The 25,084-nt window shown below is 39.5% G+C and overlaps 1 protein-coding gene and 1 long non-coding RNA gene across 2 annotated transcripts; one reads left to right on the top strand and one right to left on the bottom strand.

Moving 5' to 3' along the window:
* The first annotated feature begins 5,783 nt into the window (after positions 1–5,783).
* LOC140173388 (uncharacterized) lies at positions 5,784–6,428 on the top strand. Its single transcript, XR_011862015.1, has 2 exons — positions 5,784–6,053; positions 6,157–6,428. It is a non-coding gene; the product is annotated as an uncharacterized lncRNA (long non-coding RNA).
* Positions 6,429–9,347: 2,919 nt separating this feature from the next.
* LOC112757845 (uncharacterized) lies at positions 9,348–9,965 on the bottom strand. Its single transcript, XM_025806396.1, has 2 exons — positions 9,726–9,965; positions 9,348–9,659 (listed from the first exon to the last, which is right to left on the bottom strand). Exons 1-2 carry the CDS (start codon positions 9,963–9,965, stop codon positions 9,348–9,350), a joined length of 552 nt encoding a protein of 183 aa, XP_025662181.1.
* Between the last annotated feature and the right edge of the window lie 15,119 nt (positions 9,966–25,084).

The following is a 25,084-nucleotide window of genomic DNA, read 5'->3' as shown; positions in this document are numbered from 1 at the left end:
TAAAATAATTAAAAATTTAATTTATATTTTAATATCAATAAAATATCAAAATATTATTACCATTTTTAAATACTTCAAATTATATATATGTGTGTCCCGTGTCCTATAAGAATTTGAAATTCATATGTCGGCGTATCCCGTGTCGTGTGCCGTGTCTGTGTCCGTACATTATAGGTCCAAACTGAGCCTTAAGAGCAACTCCAATACTAAGAAATAGAGTTCCTCTTCTGACATATGGGGACTCAATTGTCATTGGAGTGAAAAGAGAATGAAGGCTCTTCACGGGGATCAAGGTTGAGAGTTCCTCTAAACAGGGACTTGCAACAACCAATAAAATCATGTCATGTGGTAAGTTAATAAAAAAAATAAAAAATATATTAAATATATATTAAATACTTATATATCTATTTAATTAATTATTTAATAATTAGTTATATTAAATTATAATTAATATAAATAATTATGTTAAATCAATATCAAATATTATTTATATTGTTATATTAAATCATAATTAATTAAATTTATTTTACATAAAAAATAAATTTAATTTTTATATATTATAAAATAATTTTTAGTTGGATTATTTATTTTTGTTTATAAAATTTAAAATACTAATCAAATTTAAGTTATTTATTTTAATATTTTATAATATTGAATTATTTTGAATTTATAAATTTAAATAATATTATTATAAAAAAATAATAATTATATTAATTTTAATTACTTAATTAATTAATTAGGTGGGACCACAATAGAGATTAAAGTTAGTTCCTTCTAATGGAGAAGAGAGAGATTCATTGAGTTCCTATTTATTAGTTATAACGCAAAATCTGATGTGGAATCACTTTTTATGATAGGTGAGCCATAAATACGGACTGAAATGAGTTCCCTACTGAAAATGTAATCATTAAAAAAATATAATGATTTTCAAAAATCAATGCAAATTGATTCTTAGTCATTTAAGAAAATACGTTGTGGCCACCATAATATTGAGTAAATAATTTAAAAAGAGTGAAAATTGGATAATAATTTTTTTAAAAAAATGACATATTAAAGAAAAAAAAAAGCCAAAACAAGAAATGCAAAATAAATAGCGGCAGAGAAGAAACTGTGTATAACTGATTTGTTTATTTTTTTCAGTAGTAGTACTAGCGAAATGAGATTACAATTTTATTTTTTACTTATTTTGTTAGTGCAATTTGCAAAATATATATGTGTTTTTTTCTTTAATTTTGTAATATGCCTGCAAAATTAGCTAATAATACAGAAAAACGTAAATCTTCTGGTCTTTACACAAATTAAAAAAGAATGATATTTTATCTAAATTAAAAAGTCACTAATGCCCAACATTTTTTGGTATCATATTTATAATACATTTATTAAAAATTAAAATTTTTACCAATAATAGTTGTATTTGTTTATAAAAACAGGTATGAGATATAAATATAGAAAAACAAAATTGTATTTGAAAATAAAACATGGATAAAGATATTATATCTTAAGATATTGAATTAGTGTATTTTATATTTTTTCTGTTAAAAAAGACACAAAATTATTAGACGAAGTCACAATTTATTTTTTTTATTATCATTATTAAATTTTTATAATAATATTTTTTATTATTTTATTTTTTATTCTAAATTTTGTGTAAAAAAATAGAAGTAAATTAAATTTTTTTATTATTTATTCTATTTTTATTTAGTTTATTATTAAACAGAATATAAAAATATTAACTTTTGTGTTAATGTTTTTAATGTCTTATTTTTGAGTAAAAATCAAAGACCGCCTAAAGAATATCTATCCTAACTCCTAGCAAGAGTAGTGAAAATCTAAAATAAAGACAAAAATAAATATCACAAGATCCAATTTGGGCACAACATACACAGGGCTTTTAATAATGTTTGGACTTTAGGGCTTTTAATAATGTTGGACTTTTGCTTGTTTTAGTGAATTAATTTGTCTCGATTTTATGACTCCGCTTTAAATGGAGGTGATTCCCCTTCTGTGCAAATTGTGGTCTCTTTTTATCTCAGTTGTCACCTCGCTTCTCACTATGAGAAAGTCCATGCACAACTTTAATACAATCTTGCCCCTCATTCAATGCCTCATTGTTGAGCTAAAATGATATCTTCTACTCAAGAAGAAAATCATTTTACGCTCATTCATTCCAATAAAACATAAGTGTTTTTTTTTTTTTCACTCATTAATCTCTATCACATTAGTTACAATACAGAAAGTTTCTTCCATCACCTATTTGTATGATAGATTGATAGTCAATCAAATTACATTCAGCATGTTGAATTTACGGTCTAATAATTTAGGCTGATTTTTTTTTTATATGGAAAAAATATTGGTATTTTTTTGGGGAATGAGATTATTTGGTATAATTACATATGAGTGAATTTTGTAGGTGAAAAATCAACACGTGGGAGACGTGGTGCACGTGGGAGACGTGGTGCAACACGTGGGGGCGTGTTGAACACGTGGCAGCATCCTGACCAACACGTGGAGGGCGTGTTGGACACATGGCAGTGTATTGTGCAACACGTGGGGGGCGTGGTGCAACACGTGGGGGGCGTGTTGAATGAGTTCCACAGTACTGTAATACACTTCAAATATCAATATTCAACCAAAATACCATCTCTATTTCCATATTAAAAATAATTTCTGAATAATTTATCTCTTTGTATATTTATTTTTTTATTTTCATAATATTTTTTAATTCGATAGGTTAAACACTAATTTATAAGTGTTTCACTAAGAATTTGTCATGTATAAGATAAAATATAAACTCTCAACATTTATTTAAATGAACAAATAAGTTGACTAGTCGACAAATTAAATTGATTTTTTGCATATTTATTTGAAAAGGATAAACTTTGCTGTTTCTAATTGATAATGCCATATATATATATATATATATATATATATATATATATATATATATATATATATATATAATATAAAGTATAATTATATCAAAATTTTATCAAATCATAGTGACGTGATCAATTTTAAAATAACATTACCTTTTTTCTTTAGATTCTAATGTTGTGTTTGACTGTCGTTCTTATTTTTACGAAATTATAATGGAATGAGTAGTTTACTATGACAATGTGATAATGAAGTAAATTCACACTTGCATAACTACATATATAAGATTAAGAATAAAGTACTACAACAGGTATATACGATAGAGTAAATTATTATTTTTGTCGAAAATTGAAAAGGTTAATACATCTACTCATAGAAGAGGGAAAATATTTGTATCTATAAAATATGCGTTTTATACAATAAAATTATCCAAATACTAAAATATTACTTAAAAATTTTAAATTATCCATATCTTCACCACTAATACAATCACTCCCCTCTCTCTTCGCATTTTTTTTTTTTTTTTTTTTCATTCCCAGCCCACTTTATAATGGACTTTTGTCGTCGGCCTCCCTTAACGCTACCGTAGCGATCAAGAGATCCACAATCACCACCATTACATCTTTTCCTCCACCTTCCAAGACCTCCAACGCCCTCCCACTCTTGGTGTACTTCGCCAAGAAGCAAATTCTATCTCTACCTCCAAAAGCTTTGAACTTGCTGGACTCCCTAAAGCACTGTCACGTGATCTTCATTAGCCACAGCGACTTTAATTCACCAACCATCAGCACCGTCGCACAACTTTCATCAACCACGACGAGCCGACGTTGTAGAGCGCGAGGACGCGGTCTCCGATGAGGATTAGACTCCGTGGCTTTGCAAGAAGATTGGAGGAGAATTTCATCTACTGGTGGTTGTTGTCGCCAGAAAACCAGAAGGTGGGGAGTTTGCTGAGGACCATCGCCGATGACTTCAACGCCTAGTTTTGTAATGGTACTCGTCAAACTCTTCATCTCTTCTCTCATTTTCTATTACTCCTTCATCATTGTTGCTGGTGCTGTTGTTGTTGGAGAATGTAGAAAGGAGCAAAGACGAAATGGTGGACTTTCACCTTGCGAATTAAATTTGTTGTGTTGGATCTATTTCTTTTGTGATGATGTGGTTGCATTGGCTCAGTTGGTTTCTAATTCTTCTCTATTTGATGTGTTCTGTTACGGTTGTTGGTGTTTCTGTTGTAACAACACGTATGTTTCAGAGAGAGAGAATAATGTGATGATGATACAGATGATGATAAGGGTAATTTGAAATTTTTAGGTAATTTTTTAGTGTTTGGATAATTTTTGTTGTGCGAAATTCATGTTTTGTGAGTACAAATAATAATTTCCTACTTCTATAGGTAGATGTATCAACGTTTTCAACTCTCGTGGATAAAAATAATAGTTTACTCTGTATGATAACTTAAAGAACTCCGCTAGGGAGACAATGAAGAATCTTTACGATGTGTATAATGGACGGTAGATTTAGCTCAATACATATAAAAAATAAAAAATACTCTATAAATTACCTAAATAAAAAATTCCACTTAATTATTCCAAAAATATAACCATCCCAAATCCTAATTTACCAAAACCTTTCACTCTAATACCCTCTTCTTTCTCAACCGGCTGCCACCCCACATTCATCAATAATCATCCCACTTCACCGTCGCTGTTTGGCTTGCCACACGTCGCTACTGGCGTCGCTCATCCCTAGTGAAAATAACCATCCACTTGAGGATAAAAAGAATCATCCGCATACCTAATTAATGAATTGAACATCTAACATATTTTAATTATATATAACTAAATCCAATTCAATCAAAATAATCATCGACATAAGTATTAAAATAACCATCCGCATACCCAGGGACGGATCTAGAGGGGGGCGAGTAGTGGCCTTAGCTCCCAAAATTTTAAAAAACTATATTTATATATGATATATGCGTTTAAAAATAAAAAATATTATGTCATTTATTAATTTTATATGTATTATTTTCATTATATAATAGATCTCAATTATTTTACTTATTAATATTTTTTATTTAACCAATTTAATATCATACTCTCGAGTCTTTATACTTTTTAAATTAGTTTTTATATAACCATCTTTATATCTATTTTTAAAAAAAATTATTTATTTTTTAATATCAACATATTTAACATTTATATTATTATATAAAGTATTAATAATGACTTACGTAGTTATATTTTAGTAATCACACTATGTATTTTAGATGTTTTTTTTATAAAAAATACTTATATCTTTTTTAAATTTATATTATTAAAATTTTTTTTATAAAGATATTCTATAAGGGTATTGTCAAATTATAATTTTTTAACTAAACATATTATAAATTATTGATATTTTATAATTTTATAATTAATATTGTTATATTTCTTTTATACAACTCTTAGGCTAAAAATAAAATTGTAAAAAAGAATTTATAATTTTTTAATATATATATATATATATATAAATTAATTCAATAATTATATGTTATGTCTAAATTAATTTTATAAAATGAAAAAATATAATAAAAAATTAAAAATTTATCTAAAATTCGACCTCTCCATATTAAAATTTTTAGATCCGTCCCTGCGTGTAATCACCCTACTCCATGAGGCCTGTGATTTCTGATTCTTTACAGCGTTCGCTGGCGCGCATAAGATTAGATATATGAAAAAAATAAAGCGTAGATAATGAATTAGTTGAGAAATTAGCGTAAAAGTGTTACCAACCATTAACTCGGTTTTTCCTTCCTCTTTTTCAAAAGCACAGTTTTCTTTTCCTTCTCCTGGTTCAACCAAACCAAAATTTACCTACTCAAATTTAATCCATATCACTTCTCCTCTCAAGCACCTTTTGGAACCATGGTTACACCTCTTCAAGCATGCATTGATGCTGTGTTTAGGTGGGGAGAAGCCACGAAGCCTTATGCACTGCCTCACCCACTTCTTTTTCTTCCACTTAATGAATTTAGTACTTCTCATTTTCTTTGAACCAAAACATGCACAAACAAAGGAGAAGAACAGAGAGAAGGAAAGCAAAATGAAACTGAAAAGGAAGGAAGAAGCCATCCGCAGCAAGAAGGAAAGCGCCCCACCTCTCATCACTCGGAATCTTCGAAGCTTCTTTGCTGGGTGAGAACTAGCAACTCTCCTTCTTCCTCTTCTTCAGATTCAAATTTTGTTCTTCCCTTTTATTCCACCTCTACCATTCTAATTCCAATTCTTGCTAGAACAGTAGTGACCATAAGCAAGAACTCTTCCCTTGTTCAAGTTGAGGTCGGCCATTCGTTCTTGGAAGAGAGGCCAAAGCTCCAATTCCGTACGGTTAGGGTTCTGATTCCGGAAAGAAGTAAAAATAGAATTTTCAACCTTAAAAGAGATAAGAGTTAGAATTATGGGTAATTGATAGATGCAATTTCTAATTGAAGGTGATGAGTTGATAAGACTGTTGTTGCTGAAATTCTGTTGATTGGTTGGTTTATTATTATTAGAAGAAGTGCAGAATTCTAATGCTTTAAAGTGTGCTTGTATGATATAAACCATGGTGATTTCTGATAGATACATGAAACTGAGGTTTCGGGGTAGGGTTATGATATAATTTAAGTAGATATGGTAATGAATAAGAGGAATGGTAGATTGGTATAAGTTGGAAACCTAGAGGACTAAATTTGGTTAGTGAAATTGAGAAGGCTTGCTGCAGAAATTTCTAAAATGTTTGGACAGCAACTTAAAACAAAAACTGGGAATAATATGGACATGATTTTCAAACCAACCCATTTTTCTAAAAAATTTCTATAAGTCAAGATTACCCCATAAAAATTTCAGGGAATTTGGTCTAGTAGTTTGGAAGATATGAATTTTTGAAGTTTAGTGGTTGCTGCAGAATTTTCTGGTTTTCTGGTTCTGCAGTACCAACTTCCAGACGCTATAACTTTTGATTTAAACGGAATTTTGAGTTGCTTCCAAAAAGAATTTTAAATATATATCAGTCTATTTTAAGTGAGTACAAATTTTATGTCCATATTTATTTTTTATACTTAAATAAGTCACTTGGAAGATGGTTGTTTGGTAGAAACTCTGAACTGATTTATGAAAACAGGACACCACTTCCAATTTCTAATTAATTAATTAAATAAAGTGATATGAATCTGAAACTTGTGGATTCTGAAATTTAGGAGTGTTGATTGTAATATTACCAAAATTTAGAAGTAACGGATTAGAATTGAAATTATTGTAGAATTTATAAAAACACCGTTGCTGTATGTTCTTTTTTGAATCTTTGTAAATGCAGTAGCAGAATTCTAAAATTTGTATAAAATTCAATTATAATCCAAATTCAGTAAAATTTAACTCAAATTAAAGATTAGGACCTCTAGAGTTACCTTATCAAGAGAAATAGGTCATGCATAAGTATTCACAACATAAGAACTACATAGCAAAACAGCAAGGTGCTGCCCCAAAATCTAAAGACAGTAGTCTCAGGTTTTCTTCAATATATAGTGTCAAATTGCCCGGAAAAATATGATTTCTAAACCTTTAGAAACTTGAATTCAATACAAACATGTGGACATAAAGTTTTCCTGAATCCGAGTCCGTTTGTTACATTAACTGTTAAATAGAAAATTGGTCGCCAAGAAGGTTTTAGACTAAACAAGCCTAGGAAATGAATAAGGATGTAAGTTTCCCCTAGGAAGGTTTCAAGTTGAAAGGTGATATGAAGGTATGCTTAGTAACACGGTGATGCGGAGGTATGCTTAATAATATGGTGATGCGGAGGTATGCGTATTTATAAGGTGATGTGGAGGCATGATGAAAAGAAAGAAAATGAAACCATGAATGGATAATGATTCATGAGAATTGTTTGTTTGAATGGGCCTTTGCGCCAAAGTGCTAATGCGGGAATGTCCGCCTAATTGATAGCATAATGTATGTTGAATGGGCCTTGTGCCAATTTGCTAATGCGAAAGTGCCTTCCTAACTGATAACACTGTTCCTTACTGTAATACACATTGAAATGTTATTATAATGAGGCCTAATTGACACGGGTAACCGTGATGCCAAGGTGTCTAATTGACACAGTAAAGGAATCATATTCGGGGTTCACTCCGAGTAACGTCGGGTTGCGGGTAGACAACCGACGCATAAGCTCATGGCCTGCACTAAGAACAGGCATACATCATCTTGTTTGCGCATATGTATTTCTTGTGAATTATTCACTGCTATTTTCCTGTTTGTCTATGCTATCTACTTGTTATATGTATATTTGTGCCTTGAGTCTCTGTGCTTGTTTTTTTTTTCTGCTTCGCGACAACTTAGAGACAAAGACCCTAGGTTCCCCTTTTACCTTGTTGAGAACTCTAGGTTCTCACCCTTCTTTTCTTTCTTTTTCCCCCTCCCCAGACGGGTCCAGCAGAGGAGCTCTTTGAGTTTCGTTCTATTCTTAGCTATGAGGATCCGGTGCGCGACGGAGTCTTCATATGGAGCACGCTTGGGACCACTTTCTTGGACGATGTTTGGAGATCACTCCAGAGTTAGTCGCAGTGAATATTCCGCTCCTTTTTTTATGATATTAGTATTACTTTTTTCTCGCTTTTGTAGTACTTTTAGAGGGGTAGGACATCTTAGTAGTTCGGTTCCAGTTTAGGAAACCCGTGTGAGGATTGGGACTAACTTCTTCTTTTGTATATGTACATATAACTTAGTGTGATACTCGGTTTTTGATAGATGGCACGTATCCTTAAACTTAACTCGTGTATATTTGTATATATGTTTATATATGTTATTTTCTGTTGCTATGTATTTTCTTACATCACAACTTTAAAGAAACTAACCTTGCGAGCAACTAAACGCTAATCCATGAATAATAATTTATTCATGATTAAACCGATAAAGGCTTATAACAACATTTTCTTATGAAATCTGAGTCTAGAGTTAAGTAGGTCCTTACGACGAGTAGCACCTGAGCATTTGGCATTGGTCATGACGTGTCGAAAGTTGGGCCAAGTTGATCATCTTAAACTGGCCATTAAAGTAGCTTCACTGAAACGTCGTATAAAAAACAACGCAACGACTAACTCTGCTGCTCCTCCTTCAATGGTTCGACAACTAATCGGATACGGGCCAAAAATCAATGTTTTGTTGTCTAGTGTCTTGGCTAGGCGGGGGGATTTACCTTTGTTATGGAGGGATAGCGGTGTCAGGTGAGATTTCGATGGTGTCAGCAGGAGGCTGCGGCGGTGTCGATACAGCCAACGGGGTGCAGCAGCGCAAGGTGACGACTGGAGAATGATGACGGCGCATTTTAGACGTGTATTGGAGGTTATTGTGAGATTAGCAATAAGCCAATAACCATACGTAGTTTTTTTTTTTTTTTTGGTGAACAACCAAGAGAAAAAACAAAAGAGCAGAAAAGAAAAAGAAAAGAAATCAGGTTCTTAACAGTAAGAGAGGACAAACCACCTCTGGTGGCTGGTGCCAAAGGTGAACCTCATCAGTTCTGCTACCTTCAGATCCCATCTTTGCCAACCGATCTGCCACGACATTAACTTCTCTCGGGATAAGCTCAAAACGAATATCCCAATCCCTTCTTAACTTCAAGTCAAAGATCAGTTGTATTACTTCTTTTTCAAGATGCCAGAGTGGAACTTGCCAACCAGTCACTAGCTCAAAAGCTGCTGCGCAATCTGTCTCACAGACAACAAGCTTAAGACCCGCCTCCCAAGCCCAAGCCAAACCTTTCTATATACTCCACAACTCCATCTTGATGACACTAGATCCAAAGGAATTTCCTGAGCATCCCATTACCCATTGACTAGAGCTATCGCGAATTACCCACCCAAAACCAGCACAATCATCCCCCAAGTTCACACTCCCATCACAATTTAACTTCCAAGCACCAGGTTCTGGCGGAGACCAAGACAGAGGTTTTAATCCCTGGATGCAACACACTCGATTCTGAGTTGTATATTCAAAATCCACCATGCACCTGCGAGCCTTGTATGCAATTGACCCAGCAGATCCAAAAACTCCCTGAAAATTACCCATATTTCTGTTTTGCCAAATTGACCATATTATAGCTGCAAATTTAGAACAACCTCATTGAGGAGGCCATGCTTGAACCAATCATGCACCTCGTGAGAGCCAAAGAAACACACATCAGAAAAACCTAGAGAAACCCAAACTGATCGCACCACTTCACAATCCAGAAAATAATGAAGAATTGTCTCCAGAAGTTGATTGCAACGTGTACATAAGGATGAGGAGGAGAGATGTCGCCGAAAATGCAGATATTGAGTTGGTACAGCATCATGAAGGCAAAGCCACACTAGGAGCCTCAACTTTTCAGGGACCCGTGCCTTCCAAAGCCAAAGCCAATTGATATTCCTATCCCAATTCAACTTATTCTGAATTAACCATAAATATCCTTGTTTAGCAGAGTAAAGAGTGTGCTCCCAACTCCAACCCAAATCACGACCAGAAGCCGAAATATGTACTAAACTAAGAATGTCTTCCCTTAAGTCCTTAGGAATAAAAGAGTAAATCCTCTCCAAATGTCAAACTCCATCACGGTAACCATCTTCAATGGTCAAAGCAACCTCACAGATATCAAGAAATTTAACCCTCGCTCCTACTGGCCCAGAGTGCAACCAAGAGTCAAACCAGAAATTCTTAGAAAGAGTTCCCACTTCCCAAACAAACCCTTCCTTTAATACGGAAGCTGAGTGCACAATAGACTTCCATATATACGATGAAGAACCCATTGCTTTAGCTGCAAATAAGTTTCTATTCTGGAGGTATTTCTGAAGCATAATCTTGACCCATAGTTTCTCTTGATTCATCAAAATTTGCCAAACTAGCTTTCCTAATAAAGAAAAATTGACCAACCGCGACTCCCGCAAAGCAAGACCTTCAAACTTTTTCGGAGTCGTCAAAACTCTCCAAGATGCTAAATGAAGACCACGGTGATTATGACTACCACACCAAATGAAACTTCTAGTAATCTTATCAATGTTAGAGCACACACCTGATGGAAAAAGGCTTACTTGCATCCTATAAATAGGTATAGAAGATAAAACTGATTTAGCAAGGCAAATACGACCAGCTTTATTAAGGAAGCGACCTTTCCAAGATGCTAGCCTATTAGTAAGCTTATCAACCACATCATTAAAATCAGCTTTAGTAACTCTGCCATGCTTGAGGGGGACACCAAGGTATTTTCCCAGAGAATTAGCAAATCGGATAGAAGAAATATCAGTGAAGAGATCCTTGCGTTGTCTAGAAACATTCATAGAACAGATAGCACGAGATTTGTCAAAATTCACCTTCATACCAGATGCTCTACAAAAGGTGGCCATAGTGTCCAAAACATGAAGCACTTGAGATTTCTTCGCTTTGCAAAAAAGGATAAGGTCATCTGCAAAAAGGAGATGGGAGATTACAGAACCTCCCCTAGACACGGTCACTGGTTTCCATCTACCAACCTCCACTTGCCTTGCAATGAGGCAACTCAATCTCTCCATACAAATAACAAATAAATAAGGTGACATCGGGTCTCCTTGCCTCAAACCCCCTCTTTGGCTGAAAACCATCCAACCGGTTACCATTCCACATTAGAGAAAGGGAGGAAGACTTTACACATTTCATAATAAGAGAAACAATAGTACCTGAAAAGCCAAACATTAGGAGAGATTGCTCCAAAAACTCCCAGCTCACCTTGTCATAAGCCTTTTCTAGGTCAATTTTAAAAGCAAGAACACCTTTCTTTGATTTGGTTTTCTTCATAAAATGGAGAACTTCTTGGGCTACAATGATATTGTCTGGGGCACCCCTTCCAGGAATAAACCCTCCCTGTAGAGGGCCAATGATATCTTGTAGAAAAGGTCGTAACCTCTCCACAACCACCTTAGTTATAATCTTGTATATGACATTACAGAGGCTGATAGGACGAAACTCTTTCATGCGAGACGGGTTATCAACTTTAGGAATCAGCACCACCAAAGTGTCAAATAGAGCACTATCCAGATCAAATCCAGCGAAAGCCTTCTTAACAAGTTCCCATACCTCTGTACCAACCACTTCCCAATATTCCTTGAAGAAAAAAGCTTGAAAACCATCGGCACCTGGGGCCTTAAAAGAGTTCATGCCCATAACCACCTTCCTAACCTCTTCTTTAGAAATATTTCTTATGAGACTTTCAATAGCTTCACGAGATAAAGAAGGTAATTCCTGATCCCCCATCACATCAAGTTCTACCTGTTCCACATTACAAAAAAGATCTCTATAAAATCCAATTGCACATTCTTCGAGTTCTTGCGGATCAGTACTCCATCTTCCATCCTCCAAAAACAACCCCTGAACCTTGTTACGCTTCCTCCGCATAATGGTTTGCATATGAAAGAACTTAGTATTCCTATCTCCAAATCTGACCCAGTGCTCTCGGAATTTTTGATACCAAAATAACTCCTCTTGCATAAGCAGATTACTATATTCAGCCTGTAACTCCCTTTCTTCCTGTATAAGGGATAAAGCATCAACTCTCTCCATTCTCTGTTGGATACTGGTCACACGCCTCTCCAATTCCCTCTTTCTTTTAAAAATATTCCCAAAGACATCTCGGTTAAAGGCCAAAGCATCATCTCTGACCTGAGAAAGGCAACGAATAGGATTGGGTCTATCCTTGTCCCAAGCACCCCTGACCACCGACGAAAAACTTGGGTGATAAGACCAAGCTACTTGAAAACGAAAAGGTTTTACCCCGACTCTTCTATCATTACCTTGACATCGCACCATAATGGGACAGTGGTCAGAATGCATCCTCGCCAAATTCTCTACATAGCTTTCCGAAAAACGAAAACACCAAGCATCAGTAGCCACAGCCCTATCCAGCCTCTTCGAGATGAACCGATTACCCTGCATATGTCTGAACCAAGTGTACAAGGATCCATGAGCTCCCAAATCAATCAAACCACACTCATCTAGGAGAGCTCCAAACCACTCTGCCCTTCGAGAGACAAAGTTCCCACCTTTAACCTCAGATGAAAGAAGGATCTCATTAAAATCCCCAATAGCTAATAAAGGACCTGAATAATTTCTGAAAAAATCTGTCAAAACCCTCCAAGCTTCTTCCCTTATGCTAGGAACGGGACTTGCATAAATTGCTGCACAGACCCAAGAGAAACCGCCATTCGAAAACTCCACACCACTTGCGAACTCGCTGCCACGACATTGCAAGATACTCCGGGCCATGCAGAGAGCACCCAAATACCTCCATTATGCCCCTGAGCTTCTTCAATATGAATAGGAGTATAACCTAATCTGTTCCAAAAGACAGCCACCTTTTGGAAAGCACAATGAGTCTCTAAAATGATAAAAACGTATGGATGAAAATTCTTTACCAATTGTTTCAGATGCACCCGAGCCAGCTTATTTCTAGCTCCTCTCACATTCCAAGCTATAATGTTTGCACAATCCATATTAATATTACTTGGAGTGAGACCCACACCTCAGATTATTTGAAGGTAGTGAGTGGGTCTCCACTGTAACCACACTGTGCCCATTCTCAACCGGGAAATTCTGAAGAGAATTAGGCCTTAATCTCTTTAAATTGCTTCTAAATGGCGTTTTAGAAGTCCCCGTGCCTTGCGAATAAGCCCCTGCCCGTTCTGAACCAGGTCCTTGCTTGCCACTCGTCACACCTTGAGCAGAGGTAAAACCTAATGAAGCTAATTTAAAGTTCCTCGCTTGTTTTAGCACTTGATTGCCCTTACTTATGTGTAAAGATGATTCAACCCCATTGATGCCTTTCATAGCAGGTTCTCCTTTAGCAACATAATTAGAAGATTTATCCACATAAACTTTTTTGGACTTATCCTGGTCATGCCTACCCAAAAAGACCTTCTTGCCCTTTGCCTTTCTTTCCACCTTGGTCCACGTTGTGTCCCCTGCATGTGCCCCTTCCATTACATGCACTTCCTTATCATTATTCTTCTCTATCCCAATTGTAGCACTACCAAAAACAAAAGGCTTCTCAATATTAGAAGAAAATGGCACCTGATCCATCTTCTCATGATCTTGTTCCTTGTCTTCATTCACCCCTGTTTCATCAATGTTCGCCGAGATTGAACTAATCAATTTATAGTCCACACCAACATGCCCATAACAACCACACGTATTGCGGACCAACTCAAGGCTTTCATATTCAACATCCAAAACCCTCCCATCCACCTCAACACTACGAGTAATGGGAACGCCTAAATCAATCTCCACACAAGCCCTCGCATACTTCCCTCTTGCTGCCATCTTAGTTGCTACACCGACTTTCACTGGCTTTCCCACCGCAGCGGCAATCCTCAACATAGTCTTCTCATGGTAGTAACGAATCCCTAAGCTGTAAAAGCGTACCCATATCATGGTGGATCCAAAAACCTCCTCCTCTGAATAGAACTCAGGTGACCATGGCTTTACAGCAAGATAGAACCCAGATATCATCCAAGGACCACCAAGTAATACCCTCTCCCGATCTTCGAAAGCATCAAACTTCACTAGAAAATAACCATTTCCTACATCCAGAACTTGAAACCCACCCTTCAATCTCCACACCATACTCAGCTTATGCACCATCGCCGTGTAATTCATATGCTTGCCCAAGACTTTGACGACGATCGCTTTCTTATATGGTACAGATAACGCCGCCAGCCCTTCTTCTGAGAAGATGACCCAAGGAGGATGCGAATCCCCGTGGTTCCCTTTGATCACCTTGGCTAGCCTCTCTCCATCTAAAGCCTCATTCCAAAGCATAGGAGACGGAGACTTCTGTCCAGTCACCATGTCGCGGAAGGAAACCTTTTGAAAGCCATGTTTTTCCTTAGAAACTCTAGTACCCTCCTCCTTCTCACCAGATACAAACCCCCCGACGCTTTCCCCTTCGTTCTACCGCCGGCAATACCGGTTACCTCATTGTGTGTCACCCTTTTCGTGAACCCCCCGCTCACTCCATCACTCATACCTAAGCCCTAACAGAAAGAGTACAGAAAGAGTAGCTATTTAACCATACGTAGTATGAATGTATTTAAATGCTAATCCTAATTTTTTAAATTTTAAAATTTGAAATTAAATCATTAATTAATGAACTGATTTTTAATTTTAATTTTATTTTTTTTTAATTCATTGTACACATTATACACTAAAATTATCGACTCCCCGTACTTTCTCTAACTTAAAACACTTATAGGCACGAAGGATATATAATATAGGCTTTCGCCACACATATCTCATCTTATGTAATTTGACCCATAAAAATTGTGGTAGTGTGATAATTGCTTTTGGGTCTAACATCTCAATTTATTGTGTTAGTTTTTATTTGTTACACATCAAAAAAGATAGACACGATTTAGTGTGTGTTTGGATTGTAGTTTGTCAAACTGGAATTTGAATAAAAGTGATTTTATAGAATTGATTTTGAGTAGAAGTAAGTTTGTGTCAATATGATTTATGTTTAGATAATATTAGTTAAAATCACTTTTAAATAGATATGTTCATACCCTGGCCCAATAATAAAGGTCCAGGATCCAAGCAAAAAGGCCCAACCCAAAGGGTTGGCCCTCACCCAGTACCAGCCTTCATCCCCAGAAGTCGGTACTGAACACGACCTGCTCCAAAGAAGTCGGATACGAGGGTTAGCTGGCAGATAACACTCATTCGAATGAGTAACTGCCCCTAGAAACTCTCCAACCACTTCATAGAGCCATATCTTAACCTCCCTAAGATATGGGAACGGTTATCCACCTAAAAAGGTGGCACTACTTCAGCGGTGGTTATTGGTTCACCACTATAAATACCCTGACATCCCTCAGGTATCACTAAGTCCAATACATTCTAAACTTGCTCACACTCTTGCTAACTTAGGCATCAGAGTGTCTTTGCAGGTACCACCCCCCATTCTTTCACACGTACAAGTCGGACGGAGGAACACCGAGTTTCAGGTTCACTCGATAGTCACCTCCCTCACACGTTTGGGCCAACCAACGCCATCCGACCCACTAATCTCTGGTTACCCACTGTAACATTGGCGCCGTTGCCGGGGACCCGTGAGATCAACCAGTGATGGCGGAAAGATCCCCTGAAGAGGGTCATGTGGAGACAGATTCCGAACAAGAGAATTTGAACACCGGAAACAATGAGGCAGATCAGACCCTCCACCAGGAAGTCAATGACCAACATAGGGAAGGCACCTCCGGAATCAAAAATCCGAAGGTGAACTCCTCGGAGGGGCGCGAATCAGAAAAAGAAGGACCCTCCCACACTAGTGAACTTATGGGATTAATCCATAGCCGCCTCGAACAGCTAGAACAGGAGCGGGAACGACAAAGGGAAGCTGAAAGGAACCTAAAAGAGGAGATGGAGCGACGAAAAGAGTTAGAAAGAAAACTCTTAAAGTTAGAATCCTCCCTCAAAGGTCGGAATTCCCACGACGATAGAGAAGATTCTCCCTTAGGAGAGAAAGATCCGTTTAGCGAGGACATAATGAGGGCAAAAGTTCCGAGAAACTTTAGAAGCCCCGATATGGACCTCTACGATGGAACCACCGATCCAAAGCATCATCTGAGCAACTTTAAAAGTCGGATGTATCTGACCGACGCTTCTGACGCTACGCGATGCAAAGCTTTCCCGACAACCTTGTCAAAAGCAGCGATGAAGTGGTTCGACAGTCTCCCTCCGAGGTCAATTACCAGCTTTGAAGACCTCTCAAGAAAATTCTTGATGAGGTTCTCCATCCAGAAGGACAAAGTAAAACATGCACCAAGTCTCCTGGGAATAAAACAGGAGGTCGGGGAGTCCTTACGGGCCTATATGGAAAGATTCAACAAAGCATGTTTGGAGATTCAGGACCTGCCCACCGAGGCAGTCATCATGGGGCTAGTCAATGGTCTTCGAGAAGGTCCCTTCTCACAGTCCATATCAAAAAGACACCCCGCCTCTTTAAATGATGTACAGGAAAGAGCTGAAAAGTACATCAATATGGAAGAAAACGCTAGGCTAAGAGACCCGAGTTTGCGACTCGGACACCCTCCCCCAACGAAAGAAAGGGAGAGGGAAGCGAAGAAGAAGGAAGAGCTCGGCCTCGATAGGCCAAGGAAATATCACTCTTATACTCCATTGAAAGTTCCCGTAGTGGACGTATACAGAGAAATTTGCAATACTGAAAGGCTGCCTCCCCCCAGACCCATTAAAAATAAAAAAGGGGGGAGCCGCGGTGATTACTGTGAGTACCATAAGATATATGGGCACTCTACAAACGACTGTTACGACCTTAAAAATGTGATAAAAAAGCTGGCCAGAGAAGGTCGGCTTGACAGATATCTCATAGAAAGGTCGGACGGCCATGGAAAAAGAAAGCGAGAAGATACGGATAGAAGAGACCCACCACCACAAACTCCGGAGAGACATATCCATATGATCTCAGGAGGGTTTGCGGGAGGGGGGCTCACAAAATCCTCTCATAAAAGACATCTCAAGAGAGTTTACCAGGTTGAAGAGGGGTCCTCCGACCTCCCAACCATTTCATTCACAAAGGAAGATGGGCGAGGAATAATCCCTGGGCACGACGACCCAGTGGTAATCACCATGATCCTGGCAAATGCTCATCTACACAGAACACTAGTAGACCAAGGAAGCTCGGCGGACATCCTCTTCAAGCCCGCCTTCGACAAACTAGGTTTAGATGAGAAAGAGTTAAGAGCCTACCCCGACACCTTGTACGGATTAGGTGACACGCCAATAAAGCCACTAGGATTTTTGCCCCTCCACACCACTTTTGGAAAAGGGGAGAAGACAAAGACTCTGAGTATAGACTTTATAGTCATCGACGTGGGGTCGGCCTATAATGCTTTAATCGGCAGAGCTACCCTTAATCGACTCGGAGCGGTGGTATCGACACCCCACCTTTGCATGAAATTCCCGACCTCAGCAGGGATAGCAACGGTGAGGGGAGATCAGAAGCTAGCAAGAAAATGCTACAATGAAAGCCTAAACCTGAGAGGAAAAGGCAAAGAAGTTCACACAATAGAACTCGGGGGAGCAAGGGTTAAAGAAGAACTGCGACCACAGCCCGGGGGAAAAACTGAGGAGATTCAGGTCGGCGAAGAGGAAGGAAAAAACACTCACATAGGAGCCAACCTAGGGGAAACCCTGAGACAAGGGTTGATTAAGCTCCTAAGAGATAACTCAGATCTCTTCGCCTGGAAGGCCTCCGACATGCCTGGGATAGATCCCGAGCTCATGTCTCACAAGCTCTCGGTCTACTCAGGGTCCCGACCTGTGCAACAAAGAAGACGCAAGCTCGGTCTAGAACGAGCCCTAGTAGTAGAAGAGCAAGTGCAGGCGCTCCTAGAAGCCGGCTTCATCAGAGAAGTCAAATATCCAACATGGCTAGCCAATACAGTGCTAGTCAAAAAACAAAATGGTAAATGGAGAATGTGCGTCGACTACACCGACTTAAATAAGGCATGTCCCAAGGACCCTTACCCACTACCAAGTATTGACACCCTAGTGGACTCTAGCTCGGGGTATCAATACCTATCATTCATGGACGCCTACTCCGGATATAACCAAATCCCGATGTATGAACCAGACCAGGAAAAAACATCATTCATCACGCCCAGAGCCAACTATTGCTACGTGGTCATGCCATTTGGGTTGAAAAATGCAGGGGCCACATATCAGAGGCTGATGAATAAGGTGTTTGCCCCCCACTTAGGGAGCTTAATGGAAGCATATGTCGACGATATGTTAGTAAAAACCAAGGAGAAGGTCGACCTCCTATCCGACCTCTCGCAAGTCTTTGACACCATAAGGTTGCACGGGATGAGACTAAATCCTGCAAAGTGCGCCTTCGCAGTGGAGGCAGGAAAATTTCTAGGATTCATGCTAACACAAAGAGGGATCGAAGCCAATCCCGACAAGTGTAGAGCTATCCTAGAGATGAAAAGCCCGACTTGTTTGAGAGAGGTCCAACAGCTGAACGGCCGACTAGCAGCTCTCTCCAGATTTCTGGCAGGATCAGCATTAAGATCCCTTCCATTGTTCTCCCTACTGAAAAAGGGGCACCAGTTTGAGTGGACTCCCGAATGCGAGGAGGCGTTCCAGGAGTTCAAAAGATTCTTAAGCCAACCTCCTATCTTGACCCGACCTATAGCCGGAAAAGACCTCGTCCTATACCTATCCGTGGCAGACAAGGCCGTCTCAGCAGCCTTGATAAGAGAAGATGAGGTCAGTCAGCACCCAATCTACTTCATCAGTAAAGTTCTACAGGGCCCTGAGCTAAGGTATCACAAATTAGAAAAGTTTGCCTACTCCTTAGTAATAGCCTCGCGAAGGCTGCGGCCTTACTTTCAAGCTCACACAATAAGAGTCCGCACAAACCAACCCATGAAGCAAATCCTCCAAAAAACGGATGTTGCAGGAAGAATGGTCCAATGGGCAATAGAGCTCTCCGAGTTCGACTTGAAGTACGAAACTCGGACGGCGATTAAAGCCCAGTGCCTCGCCGACTTCATTGCAGAATATGCAGGGGACCAAGAGGACAAACCGACTACCTGGGAACTCTATGTGGATGGATCCTCCAATAAAACAGGAAGCGGCGCAGGCATAATATTGGTAGATGAAAGGGGAACCCAGATAGAGGTTTCCCTCAAGTTTGAATTCCCAGCTTCAAATAATCAGGCAGAATACGAAGCCTTGATCGCATGATTAAAGCTGGCAGAAGAGGTCAGTGCTATGAAGGTGATGGTATACAGCGACTCCCAAGTGGTGACCTCCCAAATAAGTGGGGAATATCAGGCAAAGGACCCAAATATGAAAAGGTACTTGGAAAAAGCTTCGGAGCTCCTGGGGCGCTTTGCAGAAACCGAGGTGAAACACATAACTCGGGATCTAAACAGCAGAGCAGACGCCCTATCCAAGCTAGCAAGTACCAAGCCGGGAGGAAATAACAGAAGCCTGATTCAAGAGACTCTCCAGGAACCTTCAGTGGTAAAAACGGAAGACACACTAGAAGTCTTTGAAGTGGTCGGATTAAACCTCGGATGGATGAACCCCTTAGTCGAATACCTAAAATTCGACATCCTCCCTAAGGAGGAAAAAGAAGCCCAGAAAATCCGAAGGGAAGCACAACACTATACCTTGGTGAAAAATGTTCTCTATAGAAGGGGGATATCAACACCATTGTTAAAGTGTGTACCGACCTCAAAAGCCACCGAGGTGTTGGAGGAGGTACATAGTGGAATCTGCGGGAACCACCTCGGAGCCAGGTCATTGGCCAGGAAAGTGATCCGAGCTGGATTCTACTGGCCAACCTTACAGAAAGATGCCACAGAATTTGTGAAAAAGTGCCAGCCATGTCAGATGCATGCAAATTTCCACGTGGCTCCCCCAGAAGAGCTCATTAGTATCACTTCTCCATGGCCCTTTGCAAAATGGGGAATGGATTTATTAGGTCCCTTTCCCCAGGCGCCAGGACAAGTTAAATACCTAATAGTGGGAATAGATTATTTCACAAAGTGGATAGAAGCAGAGCCACTGGCCACCATCACTGCACAAAGAAGTCGGAGGTTCCTCTACAAAAATATAATCACAAGGTATGGGATACCTTATTCCATTACCACGGATAACGGAACCCAGTTCACCGACTCCACCTTTAGAAGCCTAGTAGCCAGTATGAGCATCAAACACCAGTTCACCTCAGTGGAACATCCACAAGCCAATGGGCAAGCCGAAGCAGCCAACAAAATCATACTGGCAGGGCTGAAGAAAAGATTACAAGAGGCGAAAGGAGCTTGGGCTGAAGAGCTCCAACAAGTACTATGGGCTTACAGAACAACCCCCCAATCCGCCACTGGAGAAACACCCTTCCGACTAGTCTATGGCGTAGAAGCCATGATCCCAATAGAGGTCAATGAGCAAAGCCCAAGAGTGATCTTCCACGACGAGATCAGGAATATACAGGGACACAAAGAAGAGCTCGACTTGCTCCCTGAAGTCCGAGAAGAAGCTCAGATAAGAGAAGCAGCGTTGAAACAAAGGATGACTACAAGGTACAACAAAAAAGTCATTCGAAGGAGTTTCACCCCTGACGACTTAGTCTTAATCAGAAACGACATTGGAGTCAACAAATCGGGGGAGGGAAAGCTCGCTGCTAATTGGAAAGGACCATACAAGGTCAATGAGGTCTTAGGAAAGGGCTATTATAAGGTGACCGACTTAGGCGGCACCGAGTTACCAAGGTCATGGCATGCTTGTAATATGAAAAGGTACTACAGTTAAAAGCAAACTCTACTCCCTGATGTACTCTTTTCCCAACTTCATGATTTTTTCCCAGAATCAAAGGGTTTTTTCTGGAGAAGGGTTTTTAACGAGGCATCATAGTAGGGGCTAAGGGAAATAAATTATCAAAAGCCCTTAGTAGCAATAAGTTACCTCCTCAACTAATAAAGATCTCTTTTATTTTAAAATATCTCTTTTAAATTCCCTTTTTTATTCTCTTTCTACGAAACGCGCCGATTTAAGCTCGACAAAACGTGAAAATCCCATGAACCGACCTAGATGGTCGTCAGGATAAAACGACGAGGTACAAGTCGGCGTAAAGAGGTTATAGAAGTCGATCATGATAAACTCGGGAGCAGTCCGACTCATAAGTCAGAATGCGAAACCGAGTAAAATTAAAATGAATCGCAAAAGTAGCCTAAGTCACGAAAAGCTCAATAAAACGAAATTGAGTACTAGGAATAACAAAAAGAGATAAGAAAAACTAAGAAAAATTGTAAAGCTGCCTTGAAGATCAAAGGAGATTCAGAAAAGCAGGCAAGCCCCAAAGAAAAGGTTTTTCTAGAAAAGATCAAAGAATCAAAAGAACCACGAACAGAAAAAGCATGCGCGCATAAGAGTCAGGGGGAACGCCAGGAGCAGGAGTCGAAGAGGAAGTCGGAAGAATGGTAGAGGAACTCGGAGCGTCCTTAGAGCGAGGAGGGGACTCTACGATCCTCTGCCCCCGAGTCTTTAAATCAGACTCAGACTCCACTATGGGGACAGGAGGATCCACGATGGCACCATCAATAACAATCTTATCAGGGTCCAAAGGAGAAAGGTCCAAGTCCGGAGCAATAACTCTGACCTGTTCCTTGAAAATCCTCCAGGCCTCATCAGCACCATCCGCAATAGAGTCCTTCAACTCGGTGTAGGCCTTCCGAGCATTCAGCAAGTCGTTCTTTACAGACACAAGATCAGCAAATAAACTATTGTAGCTGGCTTGCGCTGCTTTCCTCAAATCTACCTCCATGTTGCATTGGGCCTGCAACTTCTGCCCCTTCTCCCGGAGACTGTCCCTCTCCTCCTTCAGCTTGGCGACTTTCCCCTCCAACTCCCTCTCATGCTCCTGATATATGCGAAGCCTACCCTCCAGCTCCTCGACCCTCGAGGTCGTCCCTAAAGAGCTGATAGGAGTCTTCTCAAATATATCCAAGAGTTTGCCACAAACCCCCGCCGTCTTGAGACTCTCCTCAACCACAGTAGTGAGGTAGTGCCGAACAGAAACATCATCCATACTCATACGAGCATGAGGATAGATGTTCTTTCGGACGAACGCAAGAGCGTCCGCCTCACCAGAAGCGCCAGACTCTAAGGTCTTGCGCTTCTTCAGCTCTGGTTCGGGAGTAGGTCGGACGGAAGGGGGTGGCAGAGAGGAAGCAGAGGAAGAAATCACAATAGGTTGGGAGGGAGTCCCAACATTCCGAGGAGGAGGAGAAGGAGAGACAACCACCCTAGCACCACCAGATCTGGCGCGAGACTTCACCTTGGCTTCCTGAACCCTCTGGAAAGACTCTTGAGCATTTTTCTTTGCCATCTCTACAAAAACAAATTGGCAGCTATAAATCAGACAAGTCGGTAAAAGAAGTTGCAAGTCGGAGATAAATGAAAACCGCAAAAAGCTACCTAGTTGCGACTGGACAAAGGTCGGCGACCCCTGGAGAAACTTTTTGGTATCCAAATATGGGGCCCTCCCCCACACTTCTCGGAGGAACCCCACAATGGCCGCCTCCACCTCATCCAGGTCGTCCAGACCATATTTCTCGCAGGGAGAGGCCTCTAGCCAATATAAAGGGAACCGGGGAGAAGAATCATCATCCAGGAAAAAGGGGTGGTGACCCTCTACTGCTTGAACTTTGAAAAAATAGTTTTTGAAATCATGAAAGGATTCGTCAAAAAGGGTAAAAAGCCTCCGACCTTGAATGGCACGGAAGGACACCCACTGTTGCTTATTATTTAACCCACTGAAGGGCTTGGTCATATGGAAGAGATAGAAGAAAATCCTCAGAGAAGTCGGAAACTCTAAGGCCTGGCTGATGAATTGGTAAATTTTCAAAAAACCCCAAGAGTTGGGGTGAAGCTGAGTGGGGGCAACCCGGCAATGACGCAACACAGACATTTCAAACTCTGAAAAGGGGAGAAAAACGCCCAAACGAGTAACCATGCTCTCATACATAAAAAAGAAATGAGGGGCCGTCTCGTCGGCCCTCCCGAAACAAACCCGGTCTTCTGGACCCGGGACTATCAACTCGTACTTCGGTTCATCTTCTTCAGAAGTACAAATTCTATAGTGAGTACGCAGGTGGGTGATAAATTCAGTATCAACCGAGGGCTCCTCCCCTAGGACCGTAACATCAACCCACTGGGAGAGAGCGTCTACGGAAGCCATTTCTTTTCTTAAAAAAGGGTGACAAGAAACCTACAAAAGAAAAGGAAAATCAACACACGGTCTCTAAAGGAAGGGGTACGGAACTAAAGCCTACAAACCAAATCTACCTACAAGATAAAGACACGCAAATAGAACGCATGTTACAGAAGGGGAAAGGCTAACCTTTAAGTCTGAAATCAAGACTGGAGGAAATAAAAGCCTTTGAAACGCAAGAACGCAGCACGAACAAATGTAAGGGAAATTTGAAAGATTGCAGAAACGAAACAACGAAAGAGAGGGAAAGTATTTATAAAGACGTTAGGGGCATAATGGTAAAATTGGGGCAATCATTAATGAAGATGCACCGTTACCAAGGCCATTAAATCCCTACGCACACCCCTAATGGACACGACGCTTGATTAGACGTAACTGTCAGAACCAAAAGGTCACGAAAAACCACGTCGGTTCTTAAACCATCACGTCGGTCCTCTTGCAAATCGGCTACGACCCCGAGTTGAATACTCGAACCCAAATCCTAAAAAGAAATTGGGCTCGAGTAGGGGCACTGTTCATACCCTGGCCCAATAATAAAGGTCCAGGATCCAAGCAAAAAGGCCCAACCCAAAGGGTTGGCCCTCACCCAGTACCAGCCTTCATCCCCAGAAGTCGGTACTGAACACGACCTGCTCCAAAGAAGTCGGATACGAGGGTTAGCTGGCAGATAACACTCATTCGAATGAGTAACTGCCCCTAGAAACTCTCCAACCACTTCATAGAGCCATATCTTAACCTCCCTATGATATGGGAACGGTTATCCACCTAAAAAGGTGGCACTACTTCAGCGGTGGTTATTGGTTCACCACTATAAATACCCTGACATCCCTCAGGTATCACTAAGTCCAATACATTCTAAACTTGCTCACACTCTTGCTAACTTAGGCATCGGAGTGTCTTTGCAGGTACCACCCCCCATTCTTTCACACGTACAAGTCGGACGGAGGAACACCGAGTTTCAGGTTCACTCGATAGTCACCTCCCTCACACGTTTGGGCCAACCAACGCCATCCGGCCCACTAATCTCTGGTTACCCACCGTAACAAGATAATTACTTAAAATGACATGATATTAAATTATAATATTATTTTTTTATACATGTTTAATTTTTTTAATATTTTTTTATATGTTTTTTATATAGTATATTTTTAATACTCTTAATACTCTTTTTTAATATGTTATAATTTTTAACTATTATTATTATTTATGGTTAATTTTTTTGTTTAATTTATTTTACCTAATAGGATCAATAAATTCTATTATAGAAAGATAATAATAAATATAATACACAAAAAATATAACTATAAAAATATATAATATCAAATAAAAAAATTAATAAAAAATATAAATAATAAATAATAAAAAAAGAGTTCATATAGAGAGA

The sequence above is a fragment of the Arachis hypogaea genome, chromosome 6 (genome assembly GCF_003086295.3).
Source record: "Arachis hypogaea cultivar Tifrunner chromosome 6, arahy.Tifrunner.gnm2.J5K5, whole genome shotgun sequence".
Lineage (NCBI taxonomy): Eukaryota > Viridiplantae > Streptophyta > Magnoliopsida > Fabales > Fabaceae > Arachis > Arachis hypogaea.
Note: the sequence above shows the minus strand (reverse complement) of the source record. Positions and strands in the feature narration are given on the sequence as shown.

What these genes read in the sequence shown, in the direction of transcription:
- LOC112757845 (XM_025806396.1), bottom strand. Translation starts at nt 9,965, where the DNA reads ATGGGTAATTTTCAGGGAGTTTTTGGATCTGCTGGGTCAATTGCATAC. An exon ending in GCGATAGCTCTAGTCAATGG is followed by an intron (nt 9,660 to 9,725) that starts GTAATGGGATGC and finishes TGGAGTATATAG; the next exon opens with AAAGGTTTGGCTTGGGCTTG.